This window comes from Acomys minous (assembly GCF_964271855.1).
Source record: "Acomys minous genome assembly, chromosome: 8".
In the NCBI taxonomy this organism is placed as follows: Eukaryota; Metazoa; Chordata; class Mammalia; order Rodentia; family Muridae; genus Acomys; species Acomys minous.
In genome coordinates this window covers 43,895,302-43,923,103 of record NC_140489.1, presented here as the reverse complement: position 1 = coordinate 43,923,103, position 27,802 = coordinate 43,895,302, and the positions used below count along the sequence as shown (strand labels likewise).

The 27,802-nt window shown below is 39.6% G+C and overlaps 1 protein-coding gene across 1 annotated transcript in view; it reads left to right on the top strand.

Annotated features, from left to right (window-relative positions):
* MNAT1 (MNAT1 component of CDK activating kinase) overlaps window positions 1–27,802 on the top strand; it is a 157,754-nt gene that overhangs the window by 92,875 nt on the left and 37,077 nt on the right. Inside the window, exon 7 of the mRNA XM_084793357.1 lies at window positions 12,255–12,376. Coding sequence (XP_084649483.1) covers window positions 12,255–12,376 — 122 coding nt within the window. The remainder of the gene's footprint in view (window positions 1–12,254; window positions 12,377–27,802) is intronic.

Sequence of the window (27,802 nt, the reverse complement as noted above, 5' to 3'; positions counted from 1 at the left end):
TTAAAGTTTTTTTTCAAACAAGTCCTTCACTTGCTTGGTTAGAGTAACTCCTAGATATTTTATATTGCTTGTGGCTAACATGAAGGGTATAGATTTCCTAATTTCTTCCTTTGTATGATTGTCATTTGTATATAGGAAGGCTACTGATATTTTTGAGTTAATTTTGTATCCAGCCAATTTGCTGAACGTGTTTATCATCTGTAGGAGTTCTCTGGTGGGATTTTGGGGGTCACTTATGTATACTATCATATCTGCAAATAGGGATAATATGACCTCCTCCTTCCCCATTTGGATCCCCTTGATTTCCTTGTGTTGTCTTATTGCTCTGGCTAGAATGTCAAGAACTATATTGAAGAGATATGGAGATAGTGGGCAGCCTTGTCTGGTCCTCGATTTTAGAGGAATTTCCTTGAGTATCTCTCTATTTAATTTGATGTTGGCTATTGGCTTGCTGTATATAGCCTTTATTATGTTTAAGTATGTGCCTTGTATCTTTTACACTATGGAATACTACTCAGCTATTAAAAACAAGGAATTTCCTAAATTTGTGGACAAATGGATTGAACTAGAAATGATCATAATGAGTGAGTTTACCCAGAAGCAGAAAGACTCAAATGGTATATACTCACTTATATCTGGACACTAGCCCAAGGGGCATGTCCCATGAAAGCCTTCACTTACCAGGAAAGTGGGTCAGAAGGGAGGACATCCTATTAGGACTTTAGGTGAGAGAAACATGGGAGAATGGCAAAGTAGAAGGATCCAGAGGGTCCTAGAAACCTATAAGAAGAACATTATGATGGGCGAATCTAGGCCCAGAGGTCCTGCTCAAAGTATGGCACCAGGCAAGGACAATACGTGAAGTAAACTTTGAACCCCTACCCAGATCTAGCCAATGGACAGGACATTCTCCACAGTTGAGTGGAGAGTGGGTTCTGACTTTCACACGAACTCTGGTGCCCCATATTTGACCATGTCCCCTGGATGGGGAGGCCTGGTGGCACTCAGAGGAAGGATAGCAGGCTACCAAGAAGAGACTTGATACCCTATGAGCATGTACAGGGGGAGGAGGTCCCACTCAGTCACAGTCATAGGGGAGGGGAATAGGGGGAAAGCAGGAGGGAGAGAGGAATGGGAGGATACAAGGGATGAGATAACTATTGAGATATAAAATAAATGAATTAATAAAAAAAAGCCCAAAGTAAATAAATAATTTTTTAAAATCCCAAAACTTGTGTAGGGATATTAGTTATTTGTCTTGCTGTTGTGATATAATACCTAACAAAAGAAATTGTACAGTAGTTATTCATTTTGTAGTTCAAAGACCTGAAATAGAACTAAGAAATTTGTCATGCATTATTTGGGAGGCTGAGGTAGAGGATTGAAGGGCCATTATTAAAACACCTGTTCATTCTTGAAATAAACATTCCTAATATGCACCAAGCACTGTACCAGGCTGAGAACTTGTATGGCTGAATCCTTTCGCTTTTCATTATGTTTCATTGAAATAAGTTTTTTGCTTTGCTTTTGCTATAAAATTGTACAAACCAATTTTATATTTATTATGGTCAGAAATGTAGTAGATATATGTGCAAGTTGTCATTATCATTGGTTTCCTACCAGTTCATTTTTGGTGCCAAGATAATAATTATTTCTTGAAAACCACTCTTATAAGAACTAAAAGTAAATCAGCTAAAATGTTGTGTGCCTAAGAAGCTGATTTTGAAATTTCTGTCAAATAGGATAGGGTTTTTGTTGTTTTGTTTTGTTTTTAACAATTAACACAGTCTTTTTAAGGAAACACCAGCTAGTCTCTCTTGATGTTTTTCTTTTCTGGTCTTTTTATAGAAACAGACATGATTTGTTGGACGCTATGTCCTCTTGGCAACAAACTATAGTCCAGCAGTGAGACAAGCATCAGAGAAAGAATTAAACACAGTTCTCTCAACACTGTGTTGTTTGCAGTGGAAAAATAACCCAAAACAACAAAATAAATAAATTGCGTGGCTCTGTCCTCTCCTCTCTTCCTTCTGTCCTTCCTTTTCTCCCTTTGAGCCAAGGCTCTGAACTCCACAGTGACCAGGCTTACTGTCATCTTCCTACCCCACTTCCCGAATTCTCAGATTACAGGTGGGTGCCACCTAACCTTTCACTTCTATATAAGTTACCTTTTATTTTTGAAACTTCTTGCAGTAGTTTATATTGGCATGCCAGGTGTCTAAACTAGAGTTGAGTTGAGTAAAGAATGCTCCTCTACTCACTATTTGAACACTAAATGATGAGTTTCAAGAGGGGACATTGCAAATGGATTGGTATGACAAAATTATTCCCCTATAGTGGACAGATTGTGAGGACGTTTCAGAGCCAATTTGCTAGAAACATTTTCAAAGTCTTTGTCTTGGCCAAAAGAATATAATACAGCTCTTTGGGGCCACTTGATGGTTCATGATGAACAAGAAGTTTAAGTTCAGTTAGGTGTTAGGAATTCTTTGATGGTTTGAAACATTTTCAAAATATGAGCCTTGCTGATGAGCTGGCTTAGTGTGTACAGGACAAGAGCTCCTTTCTTACTTTGTAAATATGTTTTGAGAAGGAAACCTTTTTGGTTGGTGGGCAACATGCTTTACAATTAAAAGATAAAAGGTCCTAAAGACTAGTCCTAGGGATAAATCTTCATTAGAATGCTTTAAAAGTAGCCAGTATTTTTGAAGCTATACACTACCCATTCTAAAACACTTTTCTTTTTTGATGATTTTAGTAGAAAATTGGGAAATATAGAAATGAATGCTTTTTTTTCCCATTGGGAGTCTTTTTTTAAGATACATATGAACCAGATATATATTAAATTAGAGGGAAATCCTGTTAATTTTTATGATACATATGCAGGCAGAAGCTTATTTCTACTTAGTGGTCATGGATTCCTAGCAGGCTGGTTTGGTATTCCAGGCTTCCCAACCCCATTATTGATAATGGAAATGAAACTTAGAATATCCGTGTTTAGCGTCAGTTCCTTCATCTTTAGAGACAACACCAGCATAGGTGTATAGTTACCCTTTGGCCTTCAGACCCCTGCCCTTCATTTGTCCTTTGACAGTTACTGTCAATTTTGAAAAGCAATGAGAAAAAGTCATTTCTGTGTGACTGTAAGGACGGGGTGAGTTGTTCTTACCATGAAGTGATGGTTTAGCAGGGTCCCCCTGCAGCTGTTACAGTGATGACAGGCTGACATCACCCTACAGTGACCGGAACAGCAAAGTACAGAAATTACTCTGCTTTTTCTGAAATTACATTGAAAATACCTGAACTACCACAGAAATATGACTCTACACACTCAGCTTGTAGACAGTGCCAGGCATATTCTTTGAGTTTGCTCACTTCTTAAAACATTAAAAAACCTATACCAACACATATACGCATATATACATGCTCACATGTTTATTAGGATACTTGCCAGAATATAAGTACTAGAAAACTACCTTATTTGATTTTTTTCTCAAAGGCTTTCTGTAGATCGTGTCTCTGGAAGTATCCTTAGAATTGAGGTGACTCAATGCTCCAAGAGTGACATGTTTTGGATCCCAGTTTCTTTCTAATTTTTTTTAATTAAAAAAAAAAAAAGATTTATTTATTATTATATATACAGTACTCTGTCTGCATGTACACCTGCAGGCCAGAAGAGGGCATCAGATCACATTATAGATGGTTGTGAGCCACCATGTGGTTTCTGGGAATTGAACTCAGGACCTCTAGAAGAGCAGTCAGTGCTCTTGACCTCTGAGCCATCTCTCCAGCCCTAGATCCCAGTTTCAATAGGAATGCAGCATACTGTGCAGAATTTGATAAATTGTGAGAGGAGCTAGCTTATGGAAACCTTCAGTGCCATTCTTTCCATGTTATTTAAATAGCCCTAAAAATACAGGTAGAAACAGTTTCCTTATAATATGACTTACTGAAATAAAACCTCTGCAAGGCAGAAGCTGAATTGTACATATATGTGCATGTGTATGATATATGAATATGTGATATCCATGAATGGTTTTATGTGGCCGTGTGTGTAAGTGTGTGTAAAGGTCTGCAATTGGTGTCAAGTGCTTCCTTGATAACCTCACATATCAGTCAAGGCTATCAGTTGAACATGAAGTTCACTGTTGTGACTAGTCTGTTTAGGCAGCTTGTTCCAGGCATCTCCTGCCTCCGTTCCCCACATGCTGGGATTACATGTGAGTCACCTGAGTCACCTTGTATTCCTGTAGATGCTGGGGATCCAAACTCTGCTCCTAACACTTGCAAAGTTGGCTTCTAAGCTGGATCTTAAAGGAGAACTGGATGGTGAATTTAGGCAAATAACAAATTACACTGTTGAGTGTATGGTTTGTATCCATCTACCCATCTCTCCCAAGAGTAGTGAGTAAACACTCCTTTAAGGCTGCATGCTTTCTATTTGTGATATGGCAACTGTGATAAAAATGGAAAGGGTCTCAGTTTTGTGCTTTTTTTAAAAGCCAAAGAATGTAGATAAATAACTTAATGTTGGTCTTTAAAAATATTTTTTGTGATTTTATTAGATTTAAATTTACATTTATGAATGTATGTGCATATATGTGTAGGTGTTTCCAGGTGCACTTAGAGGTCAGAGGTGACAGATCTTATGGACTGAAGTTACTAGCAGTTGTGAGCTTTCCATTGGGGGTCCTCTGAGTATACTTTTACTCCCAGAGCCATCTCTTCAGCCTCCTTAGATTTGTAAATTAATTTTTAAAAAGTTCTTCTTCTCTCATATAGTATATCTGACCACATCCCCTCCCCCACCCCTCTTCTTCAGCTTCCTTAAGAAAAGGGCAGGCCTCCCACGGTCCCACGGGCATCAATCAAACATGGCATATCAAGTTGCAAAAAGACTGAACACCTAGCCGGGCATGGTGGCGCACACCTTTAATCCCAGCACTCCGGAGGCAGAGGCAGGCAGATCGCTGTGAGTTCGAGGCCAGCCTGGTCTACAAAGTGAGTCAAGGACAGCCAAGGCTACACAGAGAGACCCTGTCTCGAAAAACCAAAACCAAACCAAACCAAACCAAACCAAAACGAAACAAAACAAAAGACTAAGTACCATCCCTTGTATTAAGACTGAACAAGGCAACACAATGACAGGAAAAGGGTCCTAAAAGCAGGTGAACGAGTCAGACCCTCCCACTGTTAGGAGTGACACAAGAAGACCAGCTACACAACCATAGCAGATCTGCAGAGGGCCTAGGTCAGACCCATGCGGGCTCTGTGGTTGTCGGCTCAGTCTCTGCGAGCCCCAGTGAGCTCCTCTTAGTTGATTCTGTGTGTTTTTCTTGTGGTGTCCTTGACCTCCTGACTTGTACAGTCCTTTCTCCCCTGCTTCTGTAGAATTCTGGAGCTCCTAATATTCTCTGTGAGTCTCGGCATCTGTTTCCATCGGTTGCTGGGCGAAGCCTCCTTGATAACGATTAAACCAGGCTTTGGTCTATGAGTATAGCAGAATATCATTAGCAATCATTTCATTGAGGTTTTTGTTTTGCTTTGTTTACCAGTCGAGTTTGGTTTTATCCTAGGTCTCTGGGCTATTTAACTTCTGGTTCCTGGCCCTTCAGGCAGTGTCAGGGGTCAGCTTCCTCTCATGGCATGGGTCTCAAGCTAGAGCAGTTGGCCACTCCCACAATAAATGATCCCCCAAATTCTACGAGGGAATTCCTACAGTTGATAAACACCCTCAGTGAAGTGGCTGGGTACAAGATTAACTAAAAAGAAACTCAGTAGCCCTCCTACAAACAATAAACAGGCTGAGAAAGAATCAGGGAAACAACATGTTTCACAATAGCCACAAACAACACAAAATATCTTGGGCTAATTCTAACCAAGGAAGTAAAAGACCTGTATGATAGGAACTTCAAGCCTTTGAAGAAAGAGCCTGGGGAAGGTATCAGAAGATGGAAGATCTCATGCGCATGGATCACTAGGATTAACATAGTAAAAATGGCCATCTTACCAAAAGCAATCTACAGATTCAGTGCAATTCCCGTCAAAATGCCAACACAAAATTTCACAGATCTTGAAAGAACAATATTCAACTTTATATGGAAAAACAAAAACCCAAAATTGCTAAAATAATCTTGTACAATAAAAGAGCTTGCGGAAGTATCACCACCCCTAATTTTAAGCTCTACTACAGAGGTATAGTAATAAAAACTTCATGGTACTGGATTTAAAAACAGACTTGTTGATCAATGGAATCAAATTAAAGACCCAGATGTAAATCTGCATATGGACAACTGATTTTTGATTAAAAAATCCAGAAGAAAAAATAAAGTATCTTCAAGAAATGGTGCTGGTCTAGCTGGATGCCTGCATGTAGAAGAATGCAAATAGATCCATATTTATCACCTGCCCAGAACTCAGATGGATTACAGACCTCAACATAAAACCAGGAACACTGAGCCTGAGAGAAAAGAAAGTGAAGGATAGCTTTACTTTTTAAAAGGGATTACATTTGTGTGTGTGTGTGTGTGTGTGTGTGTGTGTGTGTGTGTGTGTGTGTGTGTATGTGTGTGTGCATGTATGAGTTTGATTGATGGTTTCCACAGAGGCCAGAAGAGGACACCAGATCCCACTGAGCTAGAGTTGCAGGATGTTGTCAGTTGCTTGACATAGGTCCTGAGAACAGAGCTCAGGCTTCCGGCATCCTTAGCCTCTGAGCCACCTCTCCAAGTGGTATGTGTAAGACTCAGTGTACCAACCCCGCTCTTCATACATTGTCTCCTCTTCTGATCTTACTTATTCTTGATTTTGTTCATTACTTTGAATCTAAGGATAGCTTAGTTTCTCTTGGGTTTATTTTATATTCCTGGCCATCTTTACTGAACACTCCTACCTGGATTTTTAAATAGAAATACTGAATTGATTTGACTGCTTTAAACTCTTAAAAAAATACAATTCTATTGCACTATCACTTATTTAAATTTAAAATCATTTAAATTTTATGGTTTAATGATTTTTAATTACAGAGTGTCACAACAATTTATGCAAGTCAAATTGAGGATATTTTCATTATTTTAAGAAGGTAACTTAAACTCATTTAGAGTCACAGCACATTTAGTGCTCCTAACCTGTACCAATCACTAATGTGTATTTTGTCCTTTCTGGACATTTCATGCACGTAAAAGCTTTTAGAATATGCTGTCCTGCAGTTCATCCACAGTGTAGTAATTATTGAAACTTTATTCCTTAATATTCCTCTGCTTATTATATGGTGACTATTTTACATTTTGTTTATTGTCTCTAGTTTGTTTTTATTGTCTGGGCATTGAGAGACTAGACAGTTGGTTCAGTGCTAAAGAGAACTTACTACTCTTGCAGAGGATCAGCGTTCAGGTCCCAGCATCTATAACAGGCTGCTGTTACTCCAGCACCAGGCAATCTGATACCCTTTTCTGGACTCCATTGGCATTCACTGTACACAGACACAAACATGTAATTAATAGACAAAATAAACCTCAAACAATATGAAACTTTAAAAGAATGACATTGAAAATTTCTTAATACAAGGGATGGTACTTAGTCTTTTGTTTTGTTTCGTTTTGGTTTGGTTTGGTTTGGTTTGGTTTGGTTTTGGTTTTTCGAGACAGGGTCTCTCTGTGTAGCCTTGGCTGTCCAGACATTGTGGTGCTCACTTTTAATCCCAGCACTTGGATCTCTGAGTTCAAGGCCAGCCTGGTCTATAGAGCAAGTTCCAGGACAGCCGGGGCCACACAGAGAAATGCAGTCTTGAAAAAAAAAAAAAGAAAGAAAGAAAGAAAGGAAAAAGCAATTGGGTTGCTTTTGGTAATGTAGCCATTTTGAGAACATTGATGACCCTGACCCATGATCATTGGAGGTGGTCTTTCCATTCTCTACTGCCTTCTTTAATTTTTTTTCTTCAGTGTTTTATTTTCATTGTAGAAGTCTTTTTCCCCGCTCCTACATCTTTCCTTCTATTTTTTGGAAATAACTGTGAAGTTATTTTTCTGATTTTCTTCTCAGCATGTTCTTGGTATATAGAAAAGCTACTGATTTTTGTATGTTAATTTTATAATCCTGCCACTTTAAAGTGTTTATCAAATCTATGAATTTTCTGGTAGGATCTTCAGAATTTTTTATGTACAAAGTCATTCTGCAAATATGTATTCATTATCTTCTTTCTTTCCTATTTTTATTTCCTTGTTTTGTTGTTCTAGCCAGGTTTCCAAGCATGATACTGAATAATTGTGGAAAAAGTGGACACCCTTGTCTTGTTCCTGATTTTAGAAGAAATGTCTTCATTTTTTCCACTTTTAATATAACATTGACTATAGCTTTGTCATATCAGCCTTTATTTTATTTATTTATTTAGTTTTTTGAGACAGAGTTTCTCTGTGTACAGAGCCCCGGCTGTCCTGGACTTACTTTGTAGACCAGAGTGGCCTCGCACTCACAGAGATCAGCCTGCTTCTGCCTCCTAAGTGCTGAGGGTTAAAGGCGTGTGCCACCCCCCCCCCCACCACCTGGCTTCAGCCTTTATTATGTTGAGATGCATTCCCTGTGTTTCTTACATCTTAAGGACTTTTATCATGAAGGGACTTTGGATGCTGTCAAAACAATTGCCTGTGCCTATTGAGATAATACTGTGATATCTGTTCTGGATCCCACTTCTGTGTTGTTATTTAGTTGTATATGCTGTACCATCCCTGTGCCTATGGGATGAAACCAACTTGCAGTGTCTTTAACTGGATTTGCAGGCATTTAATTAGTAATAGTTTTGTATGCATGTCTTCACCAGGAGACAAAAGAGATCCACTGGGAGATTTATATATATCAATTGTTCTGTCTTTATCTGGTTTTGGTATTTGTAGTCCTAGTTTTATATTTTGGGGCATGCATACACCTTTAATTCTAGCACTCTGGAGGAGAGGCAGTCATCTCTATGAAAAATAAGTGTGTGTTACTTGTCTTGTTGCTGTGACAGACACCCTGCAATAGCAGTGTAGGAAGATGGATTTGTTTTGGCTAATGGGGTTTGAGGCTATGGCAGAGGAGTCATGGCAGCAGGAGCTTGAGGTAGTCAGAAGCAGAAAGCATGAACACTGGGCCTTAGTTTGCTTTCTCCTTTTTACTCAGACCTGACTTTAGCCGTGGAGTGACATTGCCCACTCTTAGAGGGGCTCTTCTCATTGCGGTGTACCTGGTCTAGAGCCCTGTACAGAAGTGCCTAGAGCCTGTTTTCCTGGGCCATTCTAGAGTCTGACAAGTTACAGTACTTACTGGGCGGTGGTGGTGCACATCTTTAATCCCAGCACTTGGGATGCAGCAGCAGGCAGATCTCTGTGAGATCAAGGCCAACCTGGCCTACAGAGGGAGTTCCAGGACAGCCAGAGCTACGCAGAGAAGCCCTGTCGAAAAACAAAACAAACAAACACAAAGTTATAGTACTTAGCCCCACAAAGAGTAAGACAAATGATTAATGTTAAGTTGATTAACCACTAAGGATGGAAAAGTGGATGAGAAAGACACCAGTAGCGAGCGACAGGGATGGGCAGTGATAGGGTTTTTGCTCAAGGCTGAATGAAAAAGAGGAATAAATGGATTCAAATAACTTTTAACAGTCTCATCTCTTAGGAGGCTGAGACACGGTGAACCTGCAATGCAGGCCATTTTATATTCTTTGGGAAAGGCTATCAAAAGAAAATGATAGAAAGAAAAGGAGGGGATGGGGGAGGGAAGGGAAGAAGGAAGGGAGGAGGTGGGCTAGAATGACAGCAGCAGAGGACAGAGCTGGCCTGCTAACCTGACACTGGCCATTAAATAGAGGTGTAACTCTGACAGGAAGGTGGCGTGGGAGTGGATGGGGTGTAGAGTCCTAATGCAGTCTCTTGACTATTGGCTGGTTATTGCCTCAGCTTGTGTTCCTGACTCCCAATACTTGTTACACCTCGGGTAGTTTTTGCATACTGGTTCTGTTAGTGAGCAGCACTTTGTGGGAGGGGTCATAGATACTGGAGAAGCCCTGAGTCATCCTTCATAGCTTGGTTGTGAATATTGACCCCACTTCTGTGAAGTCCTTCACAGTACCAATGCACTGCTTAGAGCCGGAGTCTCTGTTCCTTTGCTGAACAGTGCATGACTCTGGTTTAAAGTTTCTTCCCCAAGGTCTACAGTTAATTCTGCTTGGACAGTTTTCAATATTTGGACTCAAGATACTTCTTGGAATTTCTAGAGAGTATGACTCGCTGAGAATCTGGGGTCACCAAGATGCTAACTCAGGAGGAACCTTTTTATTATGGCCTCTTCTTGTCTGTCCTCTGGTTGAGAGCTGAAGAGAGGTTTCCCCAACTTCTCCCTTTGCTACTATTTTCTCCCTCCCTCCCTTCGTCTTCTCTTTCTCTTTAAAACATCTGTAGCTGTATTAGTCAGAGTTCTTTAGGGGAACAGAACCAATAGTAATACACACGAGAAGGTGACTTATTAGACTGGCTTACATATAAAGTCTGAGTAGTCCTACAATAGCTGTCATCATACTGGAGAGGCTGAAAAGCCATGGGTGGCTGGTTAGTCTACCGGGGTGTGTACCCCAGCAGTCCCAATCTGATGCTGAAGGTATGGAGTGTTCCTCAATAGCCACTGGTCTTTAGTCCATATTGAAAGGCAGAAAAGGTTAAGTTTGGATGTTCTTGAAGGGTAGTGACAGCAGTGGGAGCAACAGCAACAGTGTGGATGGAATCAAGCATTGGGTGGATACATACACTTGAGAACTGGGCGGGGTGGACTCTAGAATGACATGGATAGACCTAAGAACTAGGCAGATGCACTCAGGAAATGGGCCAATGGACTTGGAAATGGGGTAGATGAACTCACAGGAGATACAAAGGCAGTCAGGCAAAAAGCAGAAGCTTTTCCCAGGTCTCCTTATATATGTGCCAGTGGTACTGGCATTTGATGTTTGTCTTCCCACTTTAGCTAGCCCAAGTAGAGAGAGCCCCTCACGAGTGTGTTCATATCCTTTCTTCTTTTTAAAAATTTATTCATGGGGCTGGAGAGATGGCTCAGTGGTTAAGAGTGCCGCCTGCTTTTCCAAAGGTCGTGAGTTCAATTCCAGCAACCACATGGTGGCTCATAACCATCTGTAATGTGATAGGACACCCTCTTCTGGCCTGCAGATGTATATGCAAGCAGAGCACTGTATACATAATAATAAATAAACAAATCTTTAAAAAAATAAAATAAAAATTTATTCATGCATCCATTTATTTATTTACTTACTTATTTTATTTTGTATGCAATGGTCTACATGTACCCCTGCAGGCCAGAAAAGGGCATTAGGTCACATTCTAGATGGTTGTGAGCCACCATGTGGTTGCTGGGAATTGAACTCGGGACCTCTGGAAGAGCAGTCAGTCTCTTAACCTCTGAGCCATCTCTGCAGCCCAGAGCCTTTCTTCTTAATTAGGTTTTAGATCCAGTCAGGTTGACAGCCAAGGTTAACCATCCTCACGTTTGAAGCACCCACTAAAGCACTGGCATCATGTGAGCTCTTCAGTGATGCATCTCCCTGTTCCAACAGAAATCTTTCCTTCTTGCCTGGTGGGTGCTGAGATGCACCTAAGCTCTGTGGCTGGTGGCTTCAGAACAAGCTTTCCGTGGCAGCCAGTGCCCACGCCTCCTTTGGATTGTCTATATCACTTCAATCTGTACTGCACACTGTGACACACAGTCAGTTTTAGTTTATCTGTAACATGTGACTAGTACATCATATAGCTGAACTTCCTTAATCTGAATCACTTTCTTGTTACATGTGTCTGTCTGTCTGGGAATGCGCACCTTGCTGCAGTGCCTTAGAGACTAGGAGAGTGCATTGGATTCTCTAGTGCTGGGGTTACAAGTAGTTGTGAGCAGCTCAACATGGGTGCTGGGAACTGAACTTGGGCCCTCTACAAGAGCAACAAGTGATAGCTGCTAATGGCTATTCTTTTTTTTTTTTTTTAAGATTTATTTTATATGTATACAGTATGCATCAGATCACATTATAGATGGTTGTGAGCCACCATGTGGTTGCTGGGAATTGAACTCAGGACCTCAGGAAGAGCAGTCAGTGCTCTTAACCGCTGAACTATCTCTCCAGCCCATGGCTATTCTTTTTAATGTGAGAAATTTATTTCATCTTTAAAATGAACACATAGCAATACGAAAATATTATTAAATGTGTTTTTTCATTTCTCTTACAGGGTCAGCAGATCTCCTTAGCACCGATCCAGAAGCTTGAGGAGGCTCTTTATGAATACCAGCCCCTGCAGATAGAGACCTGTGGACCGCAGGTTCCTGCGCTGGAGATGCTGGGAAGGCTCGGGTAGGTGTCAGAAGCACTTTCTGCCATGAGCAGCTGCTGTGCAGAGCTGTGCTGTTGCTGTTCTTATGTCGTTGACATTTTAACATTCTTAGGGCTTTGCTCTTCAGAACTTAATCCCATTTCTTAAAAGTAAGTAATGCTTAATATGAAATTAAGTTTTAGTCAATATATTGACTTTTCAGTGTACTTGCTAGGTTCTTGAGATTAGGACTGGAATGCAGCAGTTCTCTTTTTCAGGCTGTCTTTGGCAGACATTTGAAGTGGCTATTTCAGCTTACTGCTTGTTTCTTTAAATTGGGGATTAATTACCTTAATAAATAATAGGCTAGTAAAACTATGAATTCAGTGCCTTCTCATAAAAAAAAAGATTTAGTCACTGTCTTCTATCTATATTGGAACTAGATTTACGAGAACAAACCATGAAACATCTTTTCAATAGGTATAACACAGGACTGGACAGCAGCTCAGCAGCTGTAGAGCGTGTTTCCTTTCAGGAAATGCATTTGAGATTATGGCGTTTATGAATAACAAAGATAGTCTGTCATGGGTGCAGATAAAGTGTGTCACACTTGTCGAGTCCACACAGATGACGCTGGAAGGAGGGAGTCACTTTTTGGTCTGTTCTTTCAATGCAACTATTAGATAGAAGACTGATTCAGAAAGTGTGTTTCCTTTTCTTTTTCTTTCTTTCTTTGTTCTGAGATAGGGTTTTTATGTACAGCCCTGGCTGTCCTGGAACTCACTCTGTAGAGCAGGCTGGCCTTGAACTCAGAGATCTGCCTCCCAAGTGCTAGGATTAAAAGTGTGTGCCACAACAACCCAGCCTCAGAAATTTTATTTCTTAACAAAAGAAAGTAAGATGAAAAGAAAAGAATGCATACAGTGAGGCCAAGTAATTAAAATTAAAGACTGCAGCAGTAAAAACAAGAAATAGGAAACATATAACAAATCTTATATGTGTCCTCAAATTAAAACCAACACCTTGAAGATGGTGAGGCTCCAAGTTAGACCTAAATAAGAATGGCATATTGTTTGATTATCCAATAGCTCCTGGATAACTCCTTGGGTAGCTCCTAAGGATAGATGTAATTCAGTTCTGTGTTTTCTTAAAGTCCTACAGCCTCCAAATATAAAGTCAACAAAATGGGAGAATCTAAAACTTCCCTTTAAACAGCAAATTAATTAAATAATTACCCTGTATGCTAATAGTTAATGCATGAGGACTAAGATATGCGTGTATTTTGTATGGGTGTGTGTGTATGTGCACATGTGTGTACAGCTGTATGTGCATAAGTGTGTACATGTATGTGTGAAGGCCAGAGGTCAAGCCTGGATGTTATCTTCAGGAGCTATCTAGTTTGTCTTTTGAGATAGGATAACTCGCTGGGACCTGGGTCTCACTAATTAGGCTAACCTGCATCACTAGCAGGTACCACCACCTCTCACTTTTACATGGGTTCTGGTGATTGCACTCAGATCCACATGCACTTACCCACTGAGATATTATCCTTCTAGCCCCAAGAATATGATATAGAAAAGTTTACGACATAGAAAAGTTATATGTAACACAGACATTGCTTTAGAAAAGCTTTGGCTGAATTACCAACAGCCAGAACTATCATTTTAATCTTTCCTTAAAATCTTTAATGTCAGTAATGATTAAATGTTTAAAACAGTGCCTCCTCTATTAAAGAGTTTTGCATTTTCTAATAAATTTGTTATAAAAGCTACATTTATGAGATCATGGAAATGATCATGAATAATAGCAGTGCATTGTTAGGTTTATTACTTGGAAAATTAAAATGTTTTGGGTTAAAAATATTTACACACAGATCGAGTAAGAGCGGGAGAGCGAGAGAAGAGCGAGAGGGCGGGGACATGGGTTTGGAGTCAGATTGTCAGCCCTGGCACAGGCACCTTTTATCCTCGGAGCCTTCTCAGTGGCCTCAAACTAACAGTCAAATGACAGGAAAGAGAAGAAATTGTGTTAATGTAACATCTGTAACATCTGTACAGCAAAACAGGAATAAGTAGTTATTCAGCCAATACCAGAGAAAACAATGGGTTCATAAGAATTGTAACTAGAACAAGGAAGCTGGCTCAGTAGTTAAAGAGCTTACCTCATGAGCATGAAGTCTAGAGTCAGGACTCCAGAAACCACATAAATGCCGGTGCCTGTGGTGACCCACTTGTCATTCAATCCACTCTTAGTAGGCAGAGATGAGGGATCCCAGAGCAAACTAACTAATGGGACCAGCCATATTGGCAAGCTTTAGGGTTGATTGAGAGAACCTGCCTCATTGAGTAAGGTGGAAGAATGATAGTGAATGATTTTTGACATCAGCGTTTAACCTCCACATATATGTACACCCACATGCAAACACTGATACAGACACACATACACATAATTCATGTGCCTCTTCATACATGAAAATGGGAAAATGAAAAAATTTTAATAAAAAGTAGGAAAGGAAAAATGATAAGAAGAAATAGAAAACAGTCTGGCAATAGATATAATCCTTTTGTTTTGTTTTGTTTTTTTCCGAGACAAGGTCTCTGTGTGTTAGCCTTGGCTGTCCTGGACTCACTTTGTAGACCAGGCTGGCCTCAAACTCAACAGCAATCCACCTGCCTCTGCCTCCCGAGTGCTGGGATTAAAGGTTTGTCCCACCATGCCTGGCTGATATAATCTTAATGATATCAAGAGTTAAATATGCGGGCTGCAGAGCTGGCTCAACAGTTAAGTGCACTTGTTGCTCTTGCAGAGGACCTTGGTTGGGTTCCCAGAACCCACCCTGGACTGTAAGCCACCCACTTGTAGATACATATATTCAGGTACACAAACATGCACATGAAATTAGTAAAACAATTCTTTTTTTTTTTTTTTAAAGTTAAGTGTAAATGTAAACTAGGCCATAGAAAGGTCTAAAATGTGACAAATGCTGTACTATCCACTGTGGTGACCACTGCACATGTTCTACTGAGCACTTAAAATGTGCCTAGTGTAGCCGAGAGGCAGGTGGAGGATCTCTGTGAGTTCAAGGCCAGCCTGGTCTACAGAGTGAGTTCTAGGACAGCTAGGGCTACACAGAGAAACCCTGTCTCAACAACTCACGCCCCCACCCCCACCCCCCGCCAAAGTTTCAATTTGTTTAGTCTTCATTTTATTGTTTTAATTTTGCAGTGACCCCAACCATTAACTCTTCAAATACTTCTTCTTCGTTATATTCTGTTTTTATCCTACTCCTGTGATTTCATATGTTAAATCCTTTAAATGACTCCATTCTTAAAGATGAGGTAACAGACATTGTGGCCATCTTTTTTTTTTTTTTAAGATTTATTATTTTATTATTATATGTACAGCCCGCTGTCTGCATATACACCCACCGGATTGTGGCCATCTTAACAAATTTATTGGACAATTTAGTCTTGTTAAGTGGTTTCATATTGTCATGCAACAAACCATCTGTACTACTTATCTTGAACTTTTTATTTTGCAAAACTGAAACTGTATTAAACATGACACCCTAATCCCCCTTCCTTCCCAGTGCCTTATTCTCCAAGATCTGGCAGCTCTAAGTACCTCATAAAATGGAGTCACGTAGAGCTGTCTTTAGTGGGTGTTGTAAACTAGACAGTAGAAACTAAGCTTACATCACATAGCGTCATTCCTCAATGTAACATGCCTTTTCAGGTTAAACAAGGGCACATACTATGTGCTTACCACTTTTATTCCTCTATTCGTGGCTGTGGACGTTGCGTGTGTCTCTAGGTTGTTATGAATAGTGGTGCTGTGAACCTGGGTGTTCACAAATCGGGGCCCTGCCCTTACTGTGTTTAGATACGTATCCAAAGTAAGCGTGCAGAGCCATTGGCTAGCTGTGTTCTGGTTCTCGTATGAGGACTGTCCACACTGCTCTCTACCCAGACTGAGCTGTTTTCCCTACGTAGGAGCAGAGTGCCAGTGCTCCGTTTTCTCTTGTTCCTACAAACACTTCTGGGTAAGTGGTCACTGGAGTAATGCATGTCGGGCACTCGTTCTAGTTGCAGTGGGCGTTTCAGTATTCAGCAGTCATGTATACATCTTCTTATACAAACATTGTAGTAGTAGTATTGTGTGCACACATGTGTGCCTGATCCCAGAAGGCAGAGGGCGACTTAGTAGTTGGTTCTGCCTTTTCCCATCTGGACCCTGCTGTAAACCCAGATTGTCAGGCTTGGAGGCAAGTGCCCTTACCAGCTGAATTATATTTCTGGTTCACATACTTTATATTTAATGAGTACACTTTTGCACGTGTTAGTGTACTTGTAGAGTATTTTAAAAATTAATAGCAAATGTTCTTTATATTTTCCAGATAGTTGTTTAAATAGTATTCAGGAAAGGCTAAATCCCAATGAGTTTTGACAAATGCATATGTATAGCTACTACCACAGCCAAAGCATTGGCTGTTTGTGTCATCTCCTGTCACTGTGATTGTGGTTTTTTCTAGAAAAAGAAATTTAAGACACTTAGCTGTTGCTTATATTTTAAAGTCCACAAGGGAGAAATGACATGTTAGATACTAGTTTGGTCAAGGGCTTTTATCTGGTGGTAGTAAAACATGGCTTGCTCAACAGCACACAGTGCTTACTTTTTATGCTGTTCATGTAAGTGATTATGGTCATGTTACAAAGTCCTTGAGCATCATAAGATGAAGAACTCTAGGTAAGCACAGACATCACAGTCACAGTATCTGCATGTGTATCATGAACTTGGCTGTAACTGCCAGAGTCTTTCTCTCTCCTTTCACTCATACCTGGTTTTGTTGGCGTGTGAATTAGAAGTCAGCTCACACAGCAACATGAACCTTCGTGCTTTAGCCACTAGTCTGGCTGTAGTCTGGTACGCTTTAAGTCTCTTTTTATGCAATCATGGAAAAATATGTTTCTGCTTGAAGCAGTTGTCAAACAAGCGTCTTTCATCAACAGTCAGACACAGGGCAGCTGAGGGAAGCTGTTTAGTCTACAGTAAATGCTCACGAGACTGCAAGGTCACTGAGGAAATGTAATTATGCAGTCTGTCCCAGAATCATAGTTTTGTAGTTAAGACTAACAATATTAAACCATAATGCTAATTAAAATACGTAATGAGATATATTCTAAAATTAGTCTCAGAAAAACAGCTCCAAATATAATAAATTATCTCAGTGATATATAGTTTTTTAAAAATAGAATTCCAAAGGATCACGTTCAATTTACTATTGGGATTTCATTATTTATTCTTCCCAAATCGCTATAAAATTTGTTAGACCCTGTAGACTCTTTATAAGATTGTCTCCATTGGAAAATGACTCTTTTTAGTCTTTTCAAGTTTTTTGAGGAGCAGTGAGTCTTTTTAATAGTAACTTTGTTTTATTTTTTCATTTGCTTACCAGCAAGCAGATCTTTATGATATATTTGCTGTGGAACCGTTATTCTTGGGTGTCAAGAAAATACCAGTGAACAAAACAAATACATTATCAACTCTGCTAGTGGATGGTTTAGCCAGAGTTGTCTAGTGACAAAGACCAACAGAACACACAGTGACACGTATTTGAGATGGGATCTGTTTTGGGAATTGGCTCGTATGATGTTGCGTACTACGAGCTGCTGTCTGCAAGCAGAGTGAGGCTTGGTGTGCACTTGTCCTTCTTCTGCCTTTTCTGTCTTTCCTCTTCTTCCTAGATTGGCTCTCATTTGAGCTGGATAAGATTGGGGTGAATCTTTTCTATTCAGACTGCTGGTTCAAACGTTCATTTCTTCTGGAAACATTCTTACACTTTTCCTTTAAGGGAAAGGAAAATCAGCAATAAAATTGTAAAATGTGTGTCATATGGCCACCAGGGCTTGCTTTTCATTCTTAAGTATTTCAGGGTGGGAGAAGATCCTGTTTCTCTATGACTTTGTATTTGCTTGATGTTGGTTTAGATAACATTTCAAAATCTGTTAGTATTCTTGACTTTTCTCTCTCCCTGTCTCTGCCTCCTCCTGTCACCTCACACCCACATCTCTAGACAGGATCTCAGTATGTATTCCAAGCTGACTTCTAGCTCAGAATCCTCCTGCCTCTGCCTCCTGGTGCTCCTGTCACAGGCAGGCACTAGCACAATCAGCTTTTGCTTCTTCTGCACGTGTAGAGATCTAGAACTTTGCTCTGAAACTGCTTTTCTAGGCAGACATGGTGGCACACTCCTTTAATCTCCACACTCAGTCAGGCAGATTGCTGTTGAGTTTGAGGTCAGCCTGGTCTACAAACTGAGTCCAGGACAGCCAAGGCTACACAGAGAAACCTTGACTCAGAGAGAGAGAGAGAGAGACAGACAGAGACAGAAACAGAGACACAGAGACAGAGACACAGAGACACAGAGACAGACAGACACACAGACACACAGAGAACTGCCATTCTTTCTTAGGAAAGGCTTAGTTGTTGAAAGCTTTATCATTTATTTGCTTAAAGATGTTAAGGCTTAGTGACTCTGTCTTTTTCCTTTCTTGACTCTGAAAGTGGTTTTTGTTTGTTACACAAAATTAACCCAATCTCATTCTAAGATTCAACTTACGCAGTACTGAGATATTTTAACATGATGTATTGAGGATTTTTTTTATCCTTAATGCTTTCACATTATATATCTATTTGTTGATTTAATTTTTTGAGACATAGTTTTCTATAATCTAGACTGGCTTCCAACTCTCCATGTAGCCAAGGATAACCTTGAACTTCTTGATCCTCCTGCTTCCACCTTCCAAGTGGTGGAGTTACAGACGAGAGCCACCATATCATTGTATGTTTGGGGCTCAAACTCAGAGTGCTATGCCTGCTGGGCGCAGCAGTCTGCCAGCCAGACCCAGTCACCATCCCATGCCTATTTTAAAAGGGAGTAAGATAGAAAGTAAACTAGGGAAGGACATTATCCTCATTTAAGAAATGTATTGTTTTGTTAAAGTTATTTTAGTTGTGTGTATGAGGATGCATGTTTATGTGTGCATACCATACTCACTTACAGTGGAGTTTTATATAAAATAAATTGCCATTTGGGGTATGGACAACTTGAGAAGTGCAGATTTAAACAAGAGGTATGGAGCAGAATTCGCCACATGATTGTTTTTAGGTCTAGCGATCTTCTGAAGTCTAAGGAAGACTGCTTAAGAGCACAAGTAAGCATAGCCTCTGGAAAACAGAGAAGGCCTTTGAGTTTCCACTGTCATAAAGTAGACACTACAGTGCTCCATGGGATCCCCATTTCAATAGGAAGAATAGCTATCCCTACCACATTTGTCCAATTAACACTTTAAAAAATTTAAAGTTGTTTTATGAATAAGTGAATAGTAAAAGACAATTTTTGTCAGATAAATTATCAGGGACTTAAATAGCACATCCAGATTGTTACTCCTCGTCTCCCTCTTTGTTATGTGCATAACCAAAATTGACAGTGCCCTTTGACTGCAGCCAGAGCTGACTGACAGTCACACATGAACACAGCATGGCATTCTCTGTAGGCCCAGTCCAGATTTCAAATATATCTCTAATGATTTTGAGGTTTTTATTGCACCTGGCTCTTTTTGCATTTTTGTGTCAAGTTATGGTATGGAGTCAGAATTACAAATATATAGATAGTAATGTCTAACTTTTACTATCATCCTTTATTCTTTTTGTGACATCAAGATTTGATAGTTTGTAAAGTATAAATAAATAGCTTTTAATATATCTCGAGATGATTGCCATCTCATTCAGTTATTGTAAGAGGTTCATTTTTAGGCTTATAAACATCAGTTAAAAGGACCTATCCAATTAATTATTCATTCGTGTGTGTGTGTGTGTGTGTGTGTGTGTGTGTGTGTGTGTCCAGAAGTCCGCATGCATACATCCTTGCCTATAGCATCTGGAAATGGTATCAAGTTTGTTATGGCAACCAAGCACCGGGGAAGGATGTTGATATACGTTCCTTTAGCAGGGCGAATGATTACTCTTCTTGTCACTAATTATTGTAGAATAAAATCCATCCTGCAGATGCAGACAGTTTGAATTGGGTGACATTTTCTTTTTGTTCTTACTGAAAAATAGACCCTATTGATTGCAGATTAGTATGTGGTATCTGTTCAGGGCTGAGAGAAATGCTCTAAACTTGAATTGTCAAGGTTGCTCAGTCTATAAATATACCAAAAAAACATTGCAAACTATTGGGATGAGACCTGATAGGCTGTGGTCATCTGGTGGGGGAGCAGGTCTTCTGTCATAGGTCTAGGGGAGGGAAATAGGCCAAAAGAGGAGAGAGGGTGGGAACAGGAAGGTATAAGTGAGGGGTAACAATGGAGATGTAATCTGAATAAATTGTAATAAATTAAAAAAACAACAACTGAATGAGTAAAATGTGTGTGTGTCTGTCTAATATCTATCTTCAGTGGAAACTCTTATACCTAAGTATTATCTGAATTTAAGCTTAAAGCTGTTATGAGTTTATTACCACAATGACCTAAAACAGTATATTGTGACAGCAAAATACTGAGTATTGCCTTTTTGTAAAGGTATACACATTGATTAATTGAAATAAATATTCCCTCATCCTGAAAAAAAAAAAAAAGAGGTGGACAGTGGTAGAGGGAGGCTCCCAATGTTGGCCTCCTGTTTCCATAGGCACATGTACAGTTGAATGCATCTATAAACATGTGCACAGACATATAGATAGTGCACTCGAGTGCGCGCGTACACGCGCGCGCGCGCGCGCACACACACACACACACACACACACACACACACACACACACACTGTTAGTAACTCAGTGCATTTTTAGCTTGAGATCACCTGGGTATGCCTGAGGGTTTCCTTCCATGATTACCTTTGTCCTCATCACTAGCTGAGCAGCCCCCCTGCCCCTCGGTGTTTATGGTTTACCCAGAAATAGTGGACTATGTTCCTTTGTCATCCTTCTTCTTTATCATATGCGCTGAGAACAAAATTCTGAATTAAGTGTATCTTCTGAAAGCTTAAACGAGACTTTAAAGATAGCCTTTGAAGACAGTGTGCTTAAATGACTTTGCCATCTTAGGTGTTGTAATTTGGGTAATAATTTTTTCAGGACATGGAGAATTAGTACAATTGCTATGATTTATTTAACCTTTGCATCATCCTTTAAGTGAGTTTATCATCTTTGATCTCTATTGTTTTGGCTTCTTGCTTCGTTTTGTTTTGTTTTAGCATTATGGGAAATAATTGACGTAATTTCTAAGATTATAAAATACGTTTCAGTCTATAGTAAAAATAAGATCACTAGGACCCCATAATGTTTCTTTATGTAAATGAAAGGACCCACTGGGCCTACATGTCAGTTCAAGATAGAATAAATTTCATTCTATTTGAAACAGCTTTGAGCAGATTAACATATATACCTTCTGTCTTTCCCCACATGATTAAAGGATAGGTTTGCTGAGCTTTTGTAAGCATAATCAGGGTAACAAATGTGTCTATAGACTCCTAAAGTTTCCTGCTGTCACTTGTGATTTTTCCTCTTGACCGCTCAGTCTCCACCAGGAAACCCACTCACTAATATGCTTTCCATATTATACATTCATTTATAGCTTTTAGCATTTTAAATGAATGAAATAATACTAGATGTGTTTGGTTTTGTCTGGCTTGTTTGGGTCAGTATAGTACACTTTGTCAGTCACCCATGCTGTAGTATATGTATCAGTGATTCATTAGTTTTTTGGTTTCTGTTTGTTTGTTTGGTGTGCTCTCTGTGTGTGTGTGTGTGTGTGTGTGTGTGTGTGTGAGAGAGAGAGAGAGAGAGAGAGAGAGAGAGAGAGAGAGAGAGAGAGAGAGAGAGAGAGAGCGAGCGAAAGGGGGGGTGGGGGGGTGGATATTCTTTGTGTAGTCTTGGCAGTCTGGGATTCGCTTTATAGACTAGGCTGGCCTGGAATTCACAGAGATCCACTTGCCTGTCTCCCTGAGTCTGTGTTCTCTCTCTCTCCCTTTCTCCCTCTCTCTCCTTCCCTCCCTTCCCTCCCTCCCCCCTCCCTCTCTCTTTTCCCGCCTCTCTCTCATCCTCTCTTATCCTTTGGAAGGTTAGTCAGAGCTCTCAACCGCTAAGCCATCTCTCCAGCCCCAATTCATTGGTTTTTATTACAAAGCAGCATCCCCTTTTTTGTATGTACCACAGTTTCTACTTACCTGCTGATGGGTGTTTGAATTGTTTCCAAATTGCTCTGCAGTGTTGGTCTTTTAACCAAATCTGGTAGGAATACTTCTATCAGAATGTGCATATTTGCTTTTTTTGGATTGAATACTTGGGAGCAGAAGATTGTGCCATTTATAGGCATTTATTTAAGTTTTGAGAAACTCACAGCTGTTTTCCGAAGGGTTACATCATTTTCTGTTCACCTTCTCCTGTGGAGTCTCCGAGCTTCAGTTACCTCAGTTGTCAGCACTCGATCTAGTTAATCTTTATACAGTTTTAGCTATTTTAATGGATGGGTGGTGGTACTGTGTTTGAAAGGTTATTTCTCTAATGATTGGCGACACTGAGAATCACTTCATGTGCTTTGCTGCTTTTCTTGTTTTTTGTTTTTTGTTTTTTTTTTTCGATGAAGTGTTTGCTCAGATCTTTTACTCCTTTTGTTGTTGGGTGGTTTATTGTATTTTTTTAACTGAGTCTAAAGCAATATGTTTTTGTCTATTCTAGATTTAAGATGCCTGATATGATTGACAAACATACCTTCTCAGTCTGGGGCTTATCTTTTCAGTTCCTAAGTGTTCTTTGGAAGAATGTAAATTCTAATTTTGATTGAGTCCATTTTACCTAGTTTTGTTTTTCTTTTTATAGCTTATGCTTTAGGTGTCATATCCAGGAAACTTTGCCCTGAATCAGTCAGAGTAACTTTTCACATGTTTTCTTTTAGACACTTTATTGTTGTCTTGGGTGTGATGTCATTTAGTTCTGCGATTCCTTTGCAGCTCATTTTTTATGTGGTGAGAGTTATGCTCTGGTGTTTTTCAGTGACATAAGGATATTGAGTGGTTTTGTACAGATTGCCGAAGACCGCCTTTTCTCCACGGAAGCACATCTATGCCTTAGTGAGAAGTGAGCTGGCTGTACACGTGTGTGCCTCTGATTACTGCTTTATTTGCTGAGGACACTGGAATTATGATATCCTGATTACTTTGATTTAATAGTAACTCTGAATATGGACATCAGTCCTCTAGTTTATTTTTGTGTGGTTTGACTTGGTTTTATTATGTTTTTTGTATTTTGCTATTTCAACTTCTTCATATATTCATGCAGATTTTAGCATTAGCATATACATTACTACAAAAGAGTCTGCTAGAAATTAACAAAACAAAACAAAACAAAAAACAAACACGCACGGGCCTTTCCCAGGTGTGGTGGCTCATACATGTCACCCTCGGGGCAGAGACAGAAGGGTATAGTGCACAGTGAGGTGGAGGCTAGCTTAGGCCAGGAAATGAGACCCTGTCTCTGCCGCTCCCCCAGAGTGACTGTATCAGAGCAGCTTTGGATTTATAAAGTCACTGCTAATACAGAGAATATACAGGTAGACTATATCATCTCGTGCACATCGTCTGCATCATTTCCCTTCTGACAGCTAGCAGTGCTATGGCATCTTTGTTAGAAGTAACCAGGATTGATTTATTTTTGTTAACTAAAATTTCTTTCTTTAGATTCCCTTAGTCTTACCTAGCATTTTTTCTATTCCAGTTCCTATTAAGGATTATGACATACTTAATAGCCTGTCCGCGGGCTCTTCTTTGCTTTGGCAATGTTTTTGAGGCTCTCTGTCCCTGATGACCTTAATTGCCTGGAGTGTATCATGCCTGTATTTTGTAGAACATCCTTTTATAGACATTTATATGCTTTTTCACCCTTCATAATGAGATCAGGGTTATACATGTTGATGAGGCATACCACAGACATCGGCTACCATTTTCATCACACCAAGAATATATATATTGTTAGCTGGATGGAGTGGCACTGGCCTTTAATCCCAGAGCCAGGCAGATCTCTGTGTGTTCAAGGCCAGCCTTGCCGACGTAGTGAGTTCCAGGACAGCCAGAGATGCAATCAGGCCTTGTCTCAGGGAAAGCCAAAAAGAGCGAGGGGAGGGGGGTGGGGGGCTAGGGGGAGGGGAGAATATATATTGTTTGTGTGTCCTGCTGCATTTGGTGTCAACCTCGATTGGTCACCTAGCTGAGGAGTTGTTAGGCTTCCCTACTGTAGAGTTACTCTTACCTCCTTCTCCCGTGCTGCAGGGGGTCTTCTCCAATTTCTTGGTGGTGCAGTGTCTATTTAAATTACTTGGAATTCTGCACATGAGGGTATGTGTATGTGCTCATGTCTCTGTGCGGAGGCCAGAGGTCGGTATGTCTTTTTCAGTGATTCCCCACCTTATGTTCAGTGGCAGTCTCTCACTAAACCTGAATTTCACTGATTGTGCTCATCTGGGGTCTTCCTGTCTCTGCCTCCCAAGCACTGAGCATCCACCAGCTTGTACGTGAATGCTGGCCATGCCAACTCGGGTCCTTATGCTTGTGCAGCAGGCACTGTACCCACCAGCTATTCCCTGTCCCAAGCCTTGCCTTTATTAGTTAGTTGACTAATTACTTTATTTAAATATTTTTGGCCACCAAGTGCTTGTGTATGTGTCTTATATTTTTGGTTACCATCAGTTTAGATTGGGGGCTCTAGTGACCACTTGGCATCTCACCATACTGTTGTTTAATGAATTGTATGTTTATAAGGAGAGAAAAAAGAAGCAGAAGTTGCAATTGGAGAATGAGTCTCTTTGAATTCCATGTCTGTTCCTAGGTTAAATTGACAACAGAGTGTAAAATCATTCATTAAAGCTTCATTTTCTAATTGAGAGATTGGGATCACAAACTGGGATTTAGTTGTCTATTTTTCTGTGTCTTGAAATAGTCATAACTGTCTTAGCTGTGCATGGTGGCGCATGCCTTTAATCTCAGCACTGGAAGAGACAGAGGCAGGCAGATCTCTGTGAGTTCGAGGCCAGCCTGGTCTACAAAGCAAGTCCTGAACAGCCAAGGCTACACAGAGAAACCCTGTCGCAAAAAGCAAAACAAAACAACAACAACAAATCAAAACAGCAACAACAAAGAAATGTTCGTGCCGTCTTAACAAACACATTCATATAGAGATATCCTTTGTAAAATTAGGAATGTAGAAATTGCATTTCCATTTAAAGAGACTAAAGAAAAAAACTAAAAAAGGAACCTGGATAATGAGTTTAGTGGGAGGTGATTAGATGTGTGTCATTTAGTGATGCCTTTAACCTTTCAAATATAAAACACACAGACTTGACTGAAGTACTCTGGCAAATTATGTATATCAGGGTCTGTGATTCTCAACTTGGTCTGTTTCTTTTCTGTTTCCTTATTAACTAAGATATAATTAATTTTTAAATATCTGTAAATTCTTCTATCATGAGTTTTCTAATTAGATGAAATGCAAGAAACATTAACAAAAACATAAATAACAACACTAGAAATTCTTAATTTTATATGAGCTATAGGAGTTGTCACTCATTTTTTGGAAATAGATGCTATGAAAGTGTAAACTGAAAGAAGCAGTGAGCCCAATGTATCAGGGCAAGTCAGCCTCTTTGGTGATTTTAAGAAATTAAAATAAGTTCATTGTTTTTTCTCCCTTTCTTCTCATTGTAGGAAATACATAGCCATTATTGAAAAACTTTGAGATATAAGTAAGTAGGAGGAAAAATAACCAATGATTTTAATATTGAGCCCCTTCTACCCAGAATGTGAAATCATTTCCCATAAGTGGTTTCTGTCCTGGGTAACAGTTGCCTACAAACCCTTTGCCTTTGGCTTAGCATTTTATTAATTAAGCATTTTATGCTTTCCTCCTGGTTTGTGGTAGACTCTACCGTAGGCTGGGAAGCCAATGTTGCCACTTCCCAAACAAGCAGCTGGAGAAATGCAAGCTAGGCATTTCTGCACAGTCCTGAGACCCCAGAGTAGTCAGGATTCTGACTGGGGCTGGGGGTGGGGGTCTGGTTCCTTTTTTTTTTTTTTTAACATAACTAGTTTTAAATGCAAAAACATAAATCCTAAAGAGTGGGAGTGGAAAACAGGGATGGTTTTCATTTGGGACAATTTCCTGTGAAATGTGGCTCTAAACAAGACCCATATTTACACAAGTGAGCATAGTTTTATTTAGAGGGGTATATTCAACATAGTTTAAAGTGATTTAATTTTAGACATTGGTATTTAATGTTTTCATGGCAAAAGTATCTAATAATGTAAAGTTTGAAATATTTTTGAATAATTTTACATTAGAAACACTAAGTCAACTCTGTAGTAATAAATGTCGGAAAAAATTAATTATTTTTGGTGCCACTGCAAAATCAATTTTGTGACTATTCTTTTAAAATGGACTTTTACATTACTGAGTTTTAAACATGGCACTCCTGTAACTTGTCAGAAGCAGGTTTTGGTTAATAGATATTTTCAGTGATGTAATGGGAACTTTTGGCAGTGAGTCAGAGTATAATGGACTGTGATTAATGTTTTAATAAGTACTTTTCTATTGCTCATGATGTAGCAGAGAAATGGTTTCCTGCTTAAGTTGATAGGAGAATAGCAGGTGTGCACACAGTGGTTTTTTTTTTTAAATGGAATGTTTTTCTACGTTAACATTAATATTTTAATGTGGTTCAATTTATTATCGTGTGTGTGTGTGTGTGTGTGTGTATTCACACACATATATTCACACAGAAACCCAAAATTGTTTGGAAAAATAAACTTTGATAGTTATAGATGCTCTAATCAACATTTAAAATTTTGGACTGTTCTTTTGTTATGGTGCCATAATTTTAGGTCAGTATGATTTACTTTTAGTTCTTAGTATAAAATATAAAGGAATAAAGGATGTGCTTAAAGCACATGGTGTAGGATATGAGTCATGAACCACACCGAGAAAACCATGAGCTTAAAAAAACTCTCTAAGAGGTTTACTCTTGCGGCCAGGAAGATTGAGAGCCAAATGGAGTCATGATCACGTTAGACTCTGAATTGGAAAGACCACCAGTCTAACCTATAAACTCAACAAAGTTCTGAAATTTGGAAAGTTAGGCCCCGTAGGTTTTGTCAGTCTTGCAATCTAAGTAAGTAAAGACAAGCTGGAAGACATAGGGGTATGCTGTACTTGAGGGCTTGCTTCATGGCTTACTCTTAATTTTTTGTTTGTAATTTAATTTAATTTTGGCAATTTCTGTGCAGTAGATAGTGTTGTAGGTAAAGCGTTGTAGAGCTCAGTAGATTCCACTTGGGTATAGGGCTGCCCCACAGCAGATACCTTCTGCTCCATGTTTGCATGTGAACTGTGCATTCGTCCAAATATGTGCTTTTCCAGAAGAAA